Source organism: Sceloporus undulatus, chromosome 7 (genome assembly GCF_019175285.1).
Source record: "Sceloporus undulatus isolate JIND9_A2432 ecotype Alabama chromosome 7, SceUnd_v1.1, whole genome shotgun sequence".
In the NCBI taxonomy this organism is placed as follows: Eukaryota; Metazoa; Chordata; class Lepidosauria; order Squamata; family Phrynosomatidae; genus Sceloporus; species Sceloporus undulatus.
In genome coordinates, this window is record NC_056528.1 from 33,257,474 (window position 1) to 33,269,507 (window position 12,034).

A 12,034-nucleotide genomic window follows, 5' to 3' on the forward strand; every position below is an offset into this window, starting at 1 on the left:
GCACCTTTGTCGCCTGATGGGGACCCCATGAATTTCATAGGATTTTCTTAGGCAAGGGATACTCAGAGGTGGTTTGGTATTGCCTTCCTCTGAAATATAGCCTAGAATTCCTATCAAGTACTAAACTGGTCTGACTCTGCTTAGCTTCCAAGATCAGATGGGATCTGGTGCCTACAGAGTATGTACTCCTTCTGACAACATTGAGGGACCCACATTTGGGAACCACTGGCCCACACCACAGGCATGTTTGTGCGTCTGAGGTGAGAAGGCAAAGAAGATCCATGGTTTTTAAAAAACAAATCCACAAAAGCTGTTGCCTTTTTTTAAAAAGTACATCATAATATAAATTAGTTTATTCAGTGCATGGTTGTATACAACAAATAATAAATGTCTCCTTCATACAGAGCAGCAGGAAACAGCTCTCACCAAACCATGTCAGCTTTGTACAGCTCCGTAACAGAGGCCAACAATGAGCAATGCACAAAAAGTCTTCACGTCATGCAATTCTTAAGCCAAGATTCCAACTTTCTCCCATGCAACGGATATGAGGAAGTAAATGAAACTCTTAACGGAAGATTTTGTTTTATTTTGCTTTAAGGAAAGGTAGATGGGCAAGGCAAATTGAACCTTCCTGGAGGCAGCAGAGCAGGGTCAAAGGGAAGGGAAGACGATACAAGATTGCACCCCATCCAGTTCCTTTACCAGGCTATCTCCAAATCAGGGGCGTTGTAACTGGTGAAGGCATTAAATATTTTCCATTATTCATCTCCCAGCTGAAAAATGGGTTTCCCAGCACTTGGGAAGCATGGTTGGGAAGAATAACACAAAAGTGAAAAAATTGGCAGTTTTTGCCCTGTATTTATACATCCAAAAGTTTTTTGGGGGAAGTAATTCTGTGCAAAAATACAATATGGGTCCACCCCTGCATGAATATGTGGATGTTGTACAACCTCCTCTCCACACCCTCCAAAAACATATGCTGTTTTGGGTGCAAAAATTATTAATTTTTTTTGCACAGGAAAACCACGTGAGTTTCTGAAGAATGAAAAAACAACAACACCCTGTTTGTGGGGACCTGTTTTTTTTCATTGCAAACTGACTTACAATTGCACAAAGTTAAATTCTGTGCAGAGAGATCTTGTAGCACCTTTGAGACTAACTGAAAGAAAGAAGTTGGCGGCATGAGCTTTTGTAGACTTCAGTCTACTTCCTCAGATGCTTTTACTGAAGCCTATGAAAGCTCATGCTGCCAACCTCTTTCAGTGAGTCCCAAAGGTGCTACAAGAACTCTCTACATACTGATTCTACAGATTAACATGGCTATATCTTTGAATTTTACCACTATGGAAAGTTAAATTGTGTTGCTGTGCAATGTCTGTATGCTCAGGTGGGACACAGAGGCCAATGTGCAGGTAGAGCCAACAGTATGGCCATTGGGCACAGGTTCCTCTGCAGAATGTGCCCCAATGTTCAATGTGTGCTGTTGTGTGAGCAAAGTCTGCGTTCCACAACAGGGCATCTTGTGCAGCGGTTCCTTGTGCCTCATTGCAGTTAACTAGCATGGTTGCATATCATGTCAGTGACATAGCTCCATCATTGCAAAGTTACACTTTGTAATATCTGAAGTAGGACTTCAGCCACTGTTTGTGTGAGTGCAAAAAAACTGACATTTTTTGACTATAAACAAACCGAGGTGTATTTCTGCACAGAATTATTTCACAAAACACTTTGGAAATGTGTGAATGCCGTGTGAAAATGGCACAGAGATATTTGTTTTCTCCTGCGACGGGGAGAAAACTACGGAAATCATTGCTCCCTGTGTTCAAGGATGAAATAGCTGAAGGTTTGCATCCCTATGCTGCCATATTCAGTTCCCTGAATGTATCCTCCTCAATGGAAGACGAGCAAAAAAACCAATGTTGTCCTACATAAAAGAAAGTCATTGAAAGGAATGGGGACTTATTAGTCAGAGTTCCTATTGATTGCAGTGGGTCTACTCTAGGTAGGCCTAACAGCAGATTTAGCATCTTTCTACCATCCCACTACCTTTCTGTGCATAGAAGGGACTGGATGTTTTTCCCTTTCCATAAGAATATATATATCCTTTTAGCAATGAGTGTGTTTAAAGCTCCTCCTATCCAAATTTATGTAAATTTAAAAAAAAAGAAGGATACATTTGTTCATTTTTACAAATCGGATGGTTAAGTCACCTTAGATCCACAGTTTCTGTCTTTAGAAAAAAGAAGCCACGACAACAGGGTTGTGGTTGCTTTTAATAGGATACACAAAACATCATTAGGAGAGAGAAGAGGGGAAGGGGAAAAAGTTGACAGAGTGGGGATGACATGATCCCCCTTTTAAAAATAAAACAACGAAAACAAAACATCATCTTCCACTGACTGGGGTTTAATGTAACACCTCAGTTCCTACAGACTTGGGGTCGGCACAACGACTCGAAACAGGATATTACAAATCTATTTCTTAAAAAAAAACTGTATATATTTCAGTGTTGTTTTTTTTCAAAACCACAAGAACACTTTTTGGCTGGAGCCAGAGGTTCAGCTCCAAACCTGAATCCCCTTCCCCCAAATAACCTACTGCTAGTAGCATCATTTTGCTTGCAAAGACACATCTCTGAAGAAGACCCATTGGAGTTAATAACTCAAACATCTGCCCTGTTCCAAAGGGGGGGGGGGAAATGCATTTGGGTTTGTTCTGCCTAGCAAGATTTAAAGAGATATAAAATGGGAAGCCGAGAAACAAAACAGAAAAGGTTCTACGTTCCTTTTTTTTTTTTTTGCCCCTCTGATGCTAGATATATATAAAATACTGAGCACGAAATTTCCCCCTGAAGAGGAAAGAAAGAGAAAATGGTCTTTCAGTCTCTCAGATAGGAAGCAAATTCACACCAGCTATGAAAAGGTTTCCTATATGTTGTCTTTTTGTATTTGCTTTGCTTCTGAATAAAGTTAAAAAAGAAAAAAGATGGAAGGAGGGAGATAAAATAGTTCTTCTCCACTGTTTTTATGCCACAACGCAAGGATGCCTGGCTCTCCTTGTGAGATCGCACAAGCACAATCTATGCTACTGGGATGTCTCCTTTGAAAAAGGAAAAAAGCAACCAAAACAATACAAAAGAATAATGTTATTTTTGAACAACCAAGAGGTCTAACATGGCTGATAAGACAATGCGACTCAGGCCAGTTCCTTGGCGTTTGCCTGGGACACGGAACGGTTGGGTGGGTAGACGGCTAAGTTAGGGTTCTCGACTGTGATTCCAGAGCTAAGGTTCCATCAATACGTCTCTCCGCTCGCTCTCCAACGCTGGCTACGTCGATTCGTGTTGGCTCATGGATTTCCCACCGTTTAGCACTCCGGAGACGCTTCTGCTTTTTGTGGGCGTTCCACTGCCGGACCGTGAAAATTCTGTGAGATCGTGGAGGGAGGGTTCTTTGTACATGGCCACTGGAAGAAACAAGATATTTGAGTCACTTAAGATGAGATGGGGAACCTAATGCTTAGGGGAAAGACCTGACCCTTCCAAGCTCACAGCCAGGACCTCTCAGAGGGCTGCACCCTCTTTCCCTCTGTTCTGTTCCTTGCAGAACTGCTTTGATATTGAATTAGGCTCTTAAACTGAAATAACTTTTCCTAGATGTGGTTCTAATGCCAGCATGCCAGAGTATGCCCAGCTTTCCAAAGGAGTTATCTAAGGTGATGAATGTAGTTGAAGGACAGGTTCCAACACCATGGATAGCTCCTTTGTGAACTAAAACCAGGAATCATCACACAACTGACTTGGGAGCCACCAGCCATTATGGGGTTCTTTACTTTTTTTGCTATGCTTTTGTGTGTGTACCAGATGGCCTTCATCACTGAGATTTTGTCCTGTCAATAGGCATCCTCTCTGCTGTTGGATGGCATTCTCTCTCCATCCAGCCACCACTTTTAAGAGGGTTAAGATTCTTCCAAAATGGACCCTCTACAACCCATTTATGTCACTAGCAGACTGAAATAAATTAAAAGTAGGGAATCTGGCATTCTCAACATATATGTGCATTTTTCTGCAAGCTACTAAGGCAGTTCTCAGCAACATTACCTTTTAATGGTTTGGGAAGGAAATGTGCGGCGGGCTTGTTTTTCTTGACGTGGTTGCCTTTCATGATTTCGCCTTCTTTGTTAAGGCCCAAATACCAGCCTCTTCCTGACTGCTGTTGTCTGTAGATCATGGAGGAGTAAGTGACATAGTAGTTTTCAAAAACGGATTCTTTGAACTTGCATTCTGGTGTGAAATGTTCCTGCAGCAAGGGGGAAAAAAGGTTGGGTGGTGTGGATGGGGGGAAAAGAAAGAAGGGAAAGAGAAGGATCAATGCGTGCTACACAACATGGCTGAGATATTACATTGAATCTGTGTAGTGCAGGGCCTTGTCTGCACTGGCCAGGATACTCTGGGCCCACCATGGAGTATCCTAGCCCAGAAACTCAATCTCCCTCCATTACCTGGGGCCCTCTATCCTGATACCAGGCAGATGTTCACTTGGATGTTATACTCTGATACCCAATGTATCCAGGGTGGTGGCATGTCACTCACTCCTGAGGTTAGAACAAGATGCCCAGCCTTGGTTACATAGCTGGGCTCCTTCTTCTTACCTCAGAATGAGTGACATGGGCCAGTGACACCTGCATTGGGTGACAGAGCAGGATGCCCATGTTAACAGCCACCTGGTGTTCGAACAGAGGGCTCTGGATTTGCACAGAAGATCTGAAGAAAATGGGGAGTTATTTAATCCATTTTAACAATAGTATACCCTGGGCTTAGTACTGAATGGACCAGATATTGCCTGGTCTATTCTCGCCAGACTTGACGTATGACCTGTTCATTGTTCAGTATCCCTGTCAAGAGGATGGAGGAAGGCTGATTTATTTAGTCTATGCAGACAGAGCCTAGGTCAGCACTCACATTGTTAGACAGAGGTTGACCTATGCCACTTGTCTGCTGAATACCAACATTGTGCATTCAGTGGTTTATCTGCCAGTTTGCTGGCTGATTGAAGATACTGAAGATACTGATATTGAAGATACAGATGAATTGCTATGCTCCATCCAAAAATGCACCCCTGGAATTTTGTTGGCTGGTCCCAAATAGGGCAGACTCACTGAACCAAGTCTTGATCAGTGAGTCAACCCAGAGGTCAAATAAATCGATTCAATGGCTCTACTCCAGTTGGGACTAACAATAAGATGCAAGCTCATGGGAAATGTCACCCCTGCAGCCATGAACTGAAACTGTCTAACCTGTGTAAGAAAACCCATACATGTGTACATGACAACAACAGGAATCTGGTCCACATCTCTGAATGTAAAAATAATTTCATACATTTTCACCCCAAAGGGCTCCCATGGCCACATGTCTACCTCCTCCCTGAGTGCAGAACAGTGGCCTTCAAATGAATTTGAGCAAGACGTAATGCAATTTTAAGCACGCAGACTGGCTCAGGGAACAACTCGAGGGCAGTGCGGTAATAACACCTTAAGTTAAAAAAAAATATTGATCAGAAAGACAATTGCATTATCAGATTAGAAGTATCTATTTTAAAAAAAACACAACAGCAGCAATAGCAACAACATCAGCAGTGTGAACAGCTTGCTGGGTTGTGATGGGGAAATGTTGTCTAGAGTGAACAATTCCAAACAAACACTCACTGCATAAACAGCCATTTACCAACTGATGGATGTTTAAACGATGTCTGAAGGTTACCTTATTGCATGGCGATTATTTATTTGCAAACTTTTATCAATGCAGTGCAGGCAGGATGCCCTTGAAAGCCTATAATAGCGACCAGAAGCCCTCACAGTACAAATTGGATTGTGCACTTGGATCATTGTTGTGTGTGTGCCACAATGCATATAGATTGTATATGCACTTATCTGCATAGCTTGCATTGATTTTAGGATGAGATGGGAAGCTTGATGGCGGCATTCCGCACGGTTCAAAACGAAAGCGTTTCTTCCACTCAACGCTTGCTGAAGTGAGTTGGTGGGACGAAGAGGAAAACCACGGAGTGCGTCATCCAATTAAGAGCAGTAACAGAGAACCCTGGAGCGTGCAGCGGGTGATTATAGCTTATGTATGGTAAAGTGCGGCTGTTTAGGGAGCACAAAACTTTTTCCATTCAGAGATGAATGATCAAATTAAGAGCCAAGCCACACCATGCACAAGCAATTTCTTCTGAGGGCTCTTCCCAACATGATGATCTCTGCATCTCTGCAGCCAGTGGGATGTTTCCATAGACACACATATATTTATGCATTGTACATTTGAGGATGTGCTCAAAAAATGTGTTTCACCCAGGAGACCTGAAACCCACAGGATGGCTTTGGGCAAGTCACATACTCTCAGCCTCAGGGGATGGCAATGGCAAATACAGATGACAAAAACCCTGTACGGATGAGAACCTTCACAGTTCAGGACTTATACTACACAAAATTCACACAGGGTTTATTTTGTGCAGAATATTCTTTTCAGCCCAGAAAATGTTGCTTTGTGCACCGAAAATGCTGTAGTTGGGGACAGAAATTTGCCTGTGGTTGTTTTGCACTGGGAACGGCATTTCGCTTTGTAGGAAATAGCATCCTCTGCACAGAAAAATCCTAATTCTCCACAAAACAACCACGTGCACATTTTGCACAGAACAAGTCCTGAGCTGCAAATCGTTTTTGAAAACTATGCAGCTTTCAAAGATTTTCTTGCAGCAGGAAGAAAATTGCTTAAATTACTCATTGCTTTCTTTGAGAATAAATTTAGCACACTAATTTTGACCCAACGCAATAGCTAACTAACAACAACAGCAACATTTAAACCTTTTCCATTATAGAGAGAGAGGAAGAAGAGGAAGAAAGGAATAGCCAAGTGTAAGCTTGTTTGTATAATGGTGAACTCAGTCTCCCCTTGAAAATTTGTGCCCTAACATTGGTTTATTTCAAATTATTCATTTTGCCTCTTATACCAAAACAACAGGTGGACAGATGGATGGAGTTCATAAACATTAAATTTGCTTATTATCTTGCTTATGCTTCTATTATTATTATTATTATTATTATTATTATTATTATTATTATTATTATTTTAAAAACTAGAGCAACTTTACTGAACCATTTTTAACATGGTAATTCAAAATATATGTCCATTCTTTTGATTCAGTGGATCTCAATGAGGATTATAACAGGATGAAGGTCCATTAATTTGTTAATAACTTATGTCTCCAACTTGGAGACTCCTGCCTTGCTGTTGTCTCATCAGGTTCATAGTTTAATAATTCTTGACTTTAGACTTGTTCATAGACCCAACTGGAATTTCTGATTTTGTGGGCTTGACCAGAGAAAATCCCAGCTCTCTTAAAACATCGACCAGAATCCTATTAGTGTCTTATTCCTGCATAAACTCCCCAATGGCTGTGATTCGATGCTTTTGTCCGATGTGCAAAATCTCCATTCAGTCCAGGGTTATGGAAACATTTGTAAATGTGGTGTCATCTCACTTATGAGGAGTGCATTCAGTTGTGGTCTGTGTTTTGTATTTTATTGTACTAATGTGTACACACCATCAGTTGCACAACATCATTGTTTAACATAAGAGTTGTGTAGTACCATAGAATCCCTGTAAGGGATCATAGCCAGTTTCTTTGTACTCCCTCCAAAATCCCACTATTTCTTGGCTTTCCATCTGCCTCCGACTGCCTGTCACTCCATGTTGCCCATGCAGATGATTCAATGTATTTGCTCCATTTTGATAAGTATGAACAGTGTGTGTGTGTCTGTGTGTCTGTGTGTGTGAAGTGGGGAGGAGGCCAACACACATAAGTACTTTCCTCAGGGCTTTCACGTTGTATTAGCTACAGTCCTTGGACATGCCTTACCTAGAGCAGTGCATCTAATTCTATCGCTTCAGCTCCTTTCTGATAGGACAAATGTATAATCAAATAGATTTAAAACCTGAAAACCATTCAGGCAAACTGGGGGGAAGGGGAAGATCGGGGAATTTCTTCAATTACTCCTTCAGTTAAAGTAGACCTAGAAGATAAATATTAGTGTTTTGTTCCATGTTCAGTAATGCTAGTTTTCTACTCCCAGGAAGATGCAGCACAAGGCACATCACTCAGTTTGTTTTGGGACCAATTCAAGCTGCTTGCTTGAAGCCCCAACACCTTACTGGGGCAATCTGGGGAATATCTATTGAGACTGGAGTTTGGAAAGATACTTTCAAGAAGAAGAACTATAATAACCAGAGAGAGCCATCCACAACTGAACAAGAGTATGATGATACTTGGTAGGCATAACAAGTAATTCCATTACTTTGGAGCAGTGAATTCACACCAGGGTTTACTAGAGTTATTTCTGGTTTCAAGGGAGCTGTGCCTATTTTTTGATTCAATATTATGGACAACTCTAATAAAACTGGGAGTAGCTCCTGTGAATCCCAATGTGGATTCGCTGTTCTGGAGGGGGACTGGACATACCTGATACTCCGGGTCCCAGAGCTTCATCCTTCTTCTGCTCACTTATGGATGGCTTAAGCAAGCCATTGTATGAATTCTTCTTCAGGATGAATTTCCAAGCTCTGACTGAGACATAAGCTGCATTGATCTCTATAGGTATTTCTTCCAGGGAAGACTGGGGCCTCAGTGACTGTGTAGCAGCTATCTGAAGTGCCTCCTCTTACATAAACCTGGCTTGAATCCCAAGGTAGGCTTTTCAATGGTTGTTAGTCACGTAGTAGAGCCAGATCTCTTGGGGTCAGTGCCATAAGTCTTTTGAGGAGAAGGGTTGATGGAACTAACAGTTACTTCAGAATTTAGCGGCAATCATCCCAGGATATGGAGGTAAAATAGATGTTATGAGTCTCCATGTGGCAATGCAAAGGATTTGGGAGACAGGTTGGCCTTGACTGGGCTATTTAATTAATTGATTTATTTATAACATGTATACCCTATCCTTTAGCCAAAAGGGTTCCCAGAGCTGGCTTCATAAAAGACCTATTTCTGATGGAAACTGAAGGGATGTCTCTACTTGCTCACCCCATCTAGATTTGCTCCCATTCACCTATGGATTTGAATCCATGGAACTTCTGTAAATCTTGATTTCCTTTGGGTTTACTTTCGTGGGTTTACTCTTTGCTGAATCAGGTTAAAATGACTAGAAATGGCTTCTTGGTGTGGATCAGTACAGCACTCTGCAATTTAAAATTTCTTTCCTGAAGGATGGCTATGGAGGCTGTCATGATGAGCTGCTGTTACAGTCAGACCATACAGGGACCTTTAGAAAAACCTATCATAGGGTTCTCCAAGGGGGTTTACAATTGCTTTCCTCTGGGGCTGAAAGAATTTGATTTGCCAAAGGTCACCCGGTGCATCTCATGGCTGAACAGCTATTTAAATGCTGGTCTCCCAAAGTCCTAGACCAACACTCAAACCACTACACACTGCTGTCTCCCTGTCATGCCTGCCCTTATAGATTTCCTAGTACACCCATCATAGTTTTCTCAGTCTTGTTGGTGAGGTGGAACACTACTTTTCTGAGATGCTGCTTGTCGCTTCTCATTTCAACCAAGAGCAGATTTTGGAAAAACCAAATGGAGAATTGTTGACATCGAAATCATCCCTAGGGTGTGTAGGGTTAAAAATCCAGCAGCATTTGAATTCAGATAGCACCTTCCATCTTCATTCTTCCATCACCCACCTGGGCTGTCAGATCTTTTGGGAGACCTCTCCACTTAAAACCACTCTTTGAACTTGTAGAGAAGTTACTGGCTTCAGCTACTGAAAAGGGAAACAGCCAAGGGAAGCTCTTCTCTCTTTTTCATTCTTTCTCCTGTGACTTTTTCTCTCTCCCTCTCTTTTAAAAATGCTAGGAGGCTCTTTTTCTTTTGGAAGACCAGATTCCAAAGCCAACTGCGAGGAGTCATTACTCAGAGCGTTGCTGTGAAGAATTACAAAGTGTAAAAATAATAGAGTTTCTGCTCCGTTGAGATGAAAGGACTGCTCAGGGTTGGCGGACTGCCAGTCTGGAACATGAGACAGGGCAAAGGATTATGGGTGGTAAGGACCCTTCTTTCTTCTCGTATAAAAGTTGTGATTGATGTAGGGACTGTCAACGGCTACTTAAATATAATATGATACTGAGCTGGGTGGGCCAATGAAAAGCAGATTTCAATGTTTTTTTCTGATGCTGGATGGCCTTTCCTGAAGCTTGGGCAGTTTAATTTTCTTGAGCTACAACTCCCAGAATGCTGGCTAGGAATTTTGGGAGTTGTAGTACAAAAGGCAACTTTCGCAAGGTCTGAAAACCATTGTCCACTTCTACCAGACATCAAACACAATGACACACCATTTTCACAAACACTTGTTTTCTGGCTGTGTGATTCTGGAACTTGTGTTCCAAAACGTAACTTTTCCATATTCTTCTAACAGGCATGAGGCAATGAATTAGAGATTTTTGGCCTGATGTATGCAGAACATCATGGATGGATCCCCCTTGTTTGTATGATATGGGTCCCCCTTGCTTGTGTGACATGCCCATCATAATGACGGACAGGTTTTTCTAATGGAACCCTTTTTTCATTGGAATCCATTGTTTTTTGTGGCTCTGTGACCATGTTCTGGAAGAGTTTATTACTAACATTTCTCTGAAGATCCAGTCACAGAAGCTGGCGAAACATCAAGAATAAATTCTTCTTTCAGAACACAGCCACAGAGCCCAAAACCCCCACAAACAACTAAGAATGCAGAATGCCAAAGGTGCAGTAGCCAGAGGAATAAGTGATGTCTGAGAAAGACAGTCTGAGGTCAGGAGCCATAAATCAAAGCAAAGTCCACATAGGAGTAGCAAGATATAAGGGTTAAAAACAGTCCAGGGTTGTAAATCAGAAAGTGTATCTTACAATGGATGCAGGCTGATAGAGAATCAAAGTTTGTTTCCAGCAAATCGAATGATGAAAGGCTCCTGACTTATAAGACCTGCCGATTCAGTCCCACCCAACATGTCGATCATATTTCAAGAGTTAATAAATAACAATAAAACTTTATTTATATCCCACCTCTCTGTCCATGACAATTGAAGTGGCTTACAAGTTCACTTTCCAGCTGCAGGAGTGCAGCCTCTCACTTCGCCGGTGGGGAAGGAACTGGGTTTGTGCCAAATGCCAAAGCCTTCACCTCTCCATGGACTTGGTGCTCTCTCTTCTACTCCTTAATCCTCCCAAGAACTCAGGTTGCTGTCATACTGAGCTGGAAGAGGCCACAGCTGCAGTAGATCTGGGTTTTTTGTCTTCTGAAGCCAAATTGTCAAGGGGAGGCACGACACTCCAAATCCCCGGAGAGAGAAGAAATGGGGATCTGATGAGCCACTAGAACTCTCTGGCTAAGAATTCTGAATATCTGTTCCTAAACTACAAACCCCAGAATTCCTCTGGATATTGCCATGACATTAAACTGCTATGCTGCATAGTGTGAAAAGGACCTTGGTTCAGACAGCAAAAACAGCAAAGCTCACCAGGCTTGCAACTACTGAACTGACCTGCACAGCCGAACTGAGTGGATCTATAGACATAAGAAAGAAAAGGTGACAATTTTAACATCCCCCAGAATGATGTGCAACTTAGGTTACATGGCTGGAGGAGTAAGGTTACGAGTCGGAAAGCATTTCTTCAAGACTAAAAAAACTGGTGACGGGAGAACTGGAGGAGAACCCTAAATGGCAACACACATTTCCAAGTCCGTGAGGGGAATGGAAGATGATATTGCAACAAGATTTCTATAGCAACTGTCAAAAGACTCCCTCCTTACTGCCATCCCCTCCCTACTTGGCAACATCAGAGAGATCGAGCTAAGTCCAATATTAGACAAAGATAAAGGTTTGTTGTAGCAAAAGCTTCCATCGACATCCTCGAAAGAAAAAATATGTACAAGACGAAGGGGGGGAGGAAGAGATGAAAGATAGCGAAGTTGATGTGGGACGCCTTTGAAAAATGGGCCAACAG

At 42.1% G+C, this 12,034-nt stretch overlaps 1 protein-coding gene across 5 annotated transcripts in view; it reads right to left on the minus strand.

Moving 5' to 3' along the window:
- Window positions 1-313: 313 nt before the first annotated feature.
- The window catches only part of FGF13 (fibroblast growth factor 13), a 156,400-nt gene continuing 144,679 nt past the window's right edge, over window positions 314-12,034 (minus strand). For all 5 annotated transcript variants that reach the window (XM_042479663.1, XM_042479660.1, XM_042479666.1 and 2 more), the window contains 2 exons: window positions 4,100-4,298; window positions 314-3,465 (listed from right to left, as the gene is read on the minus strand). In XM_042479663.1, coding sequence (XP_042335597.1) covers window positions 3,329-3,465; window positions 4,100-4,298 — 336 coding nt within the window. In that variant the 3' untranslated portion in view covers window positions 314-3,328. The remainder of the gene's footprint in view (window positions 3,466-4,099; window positions 4,299-12,034) is intronic.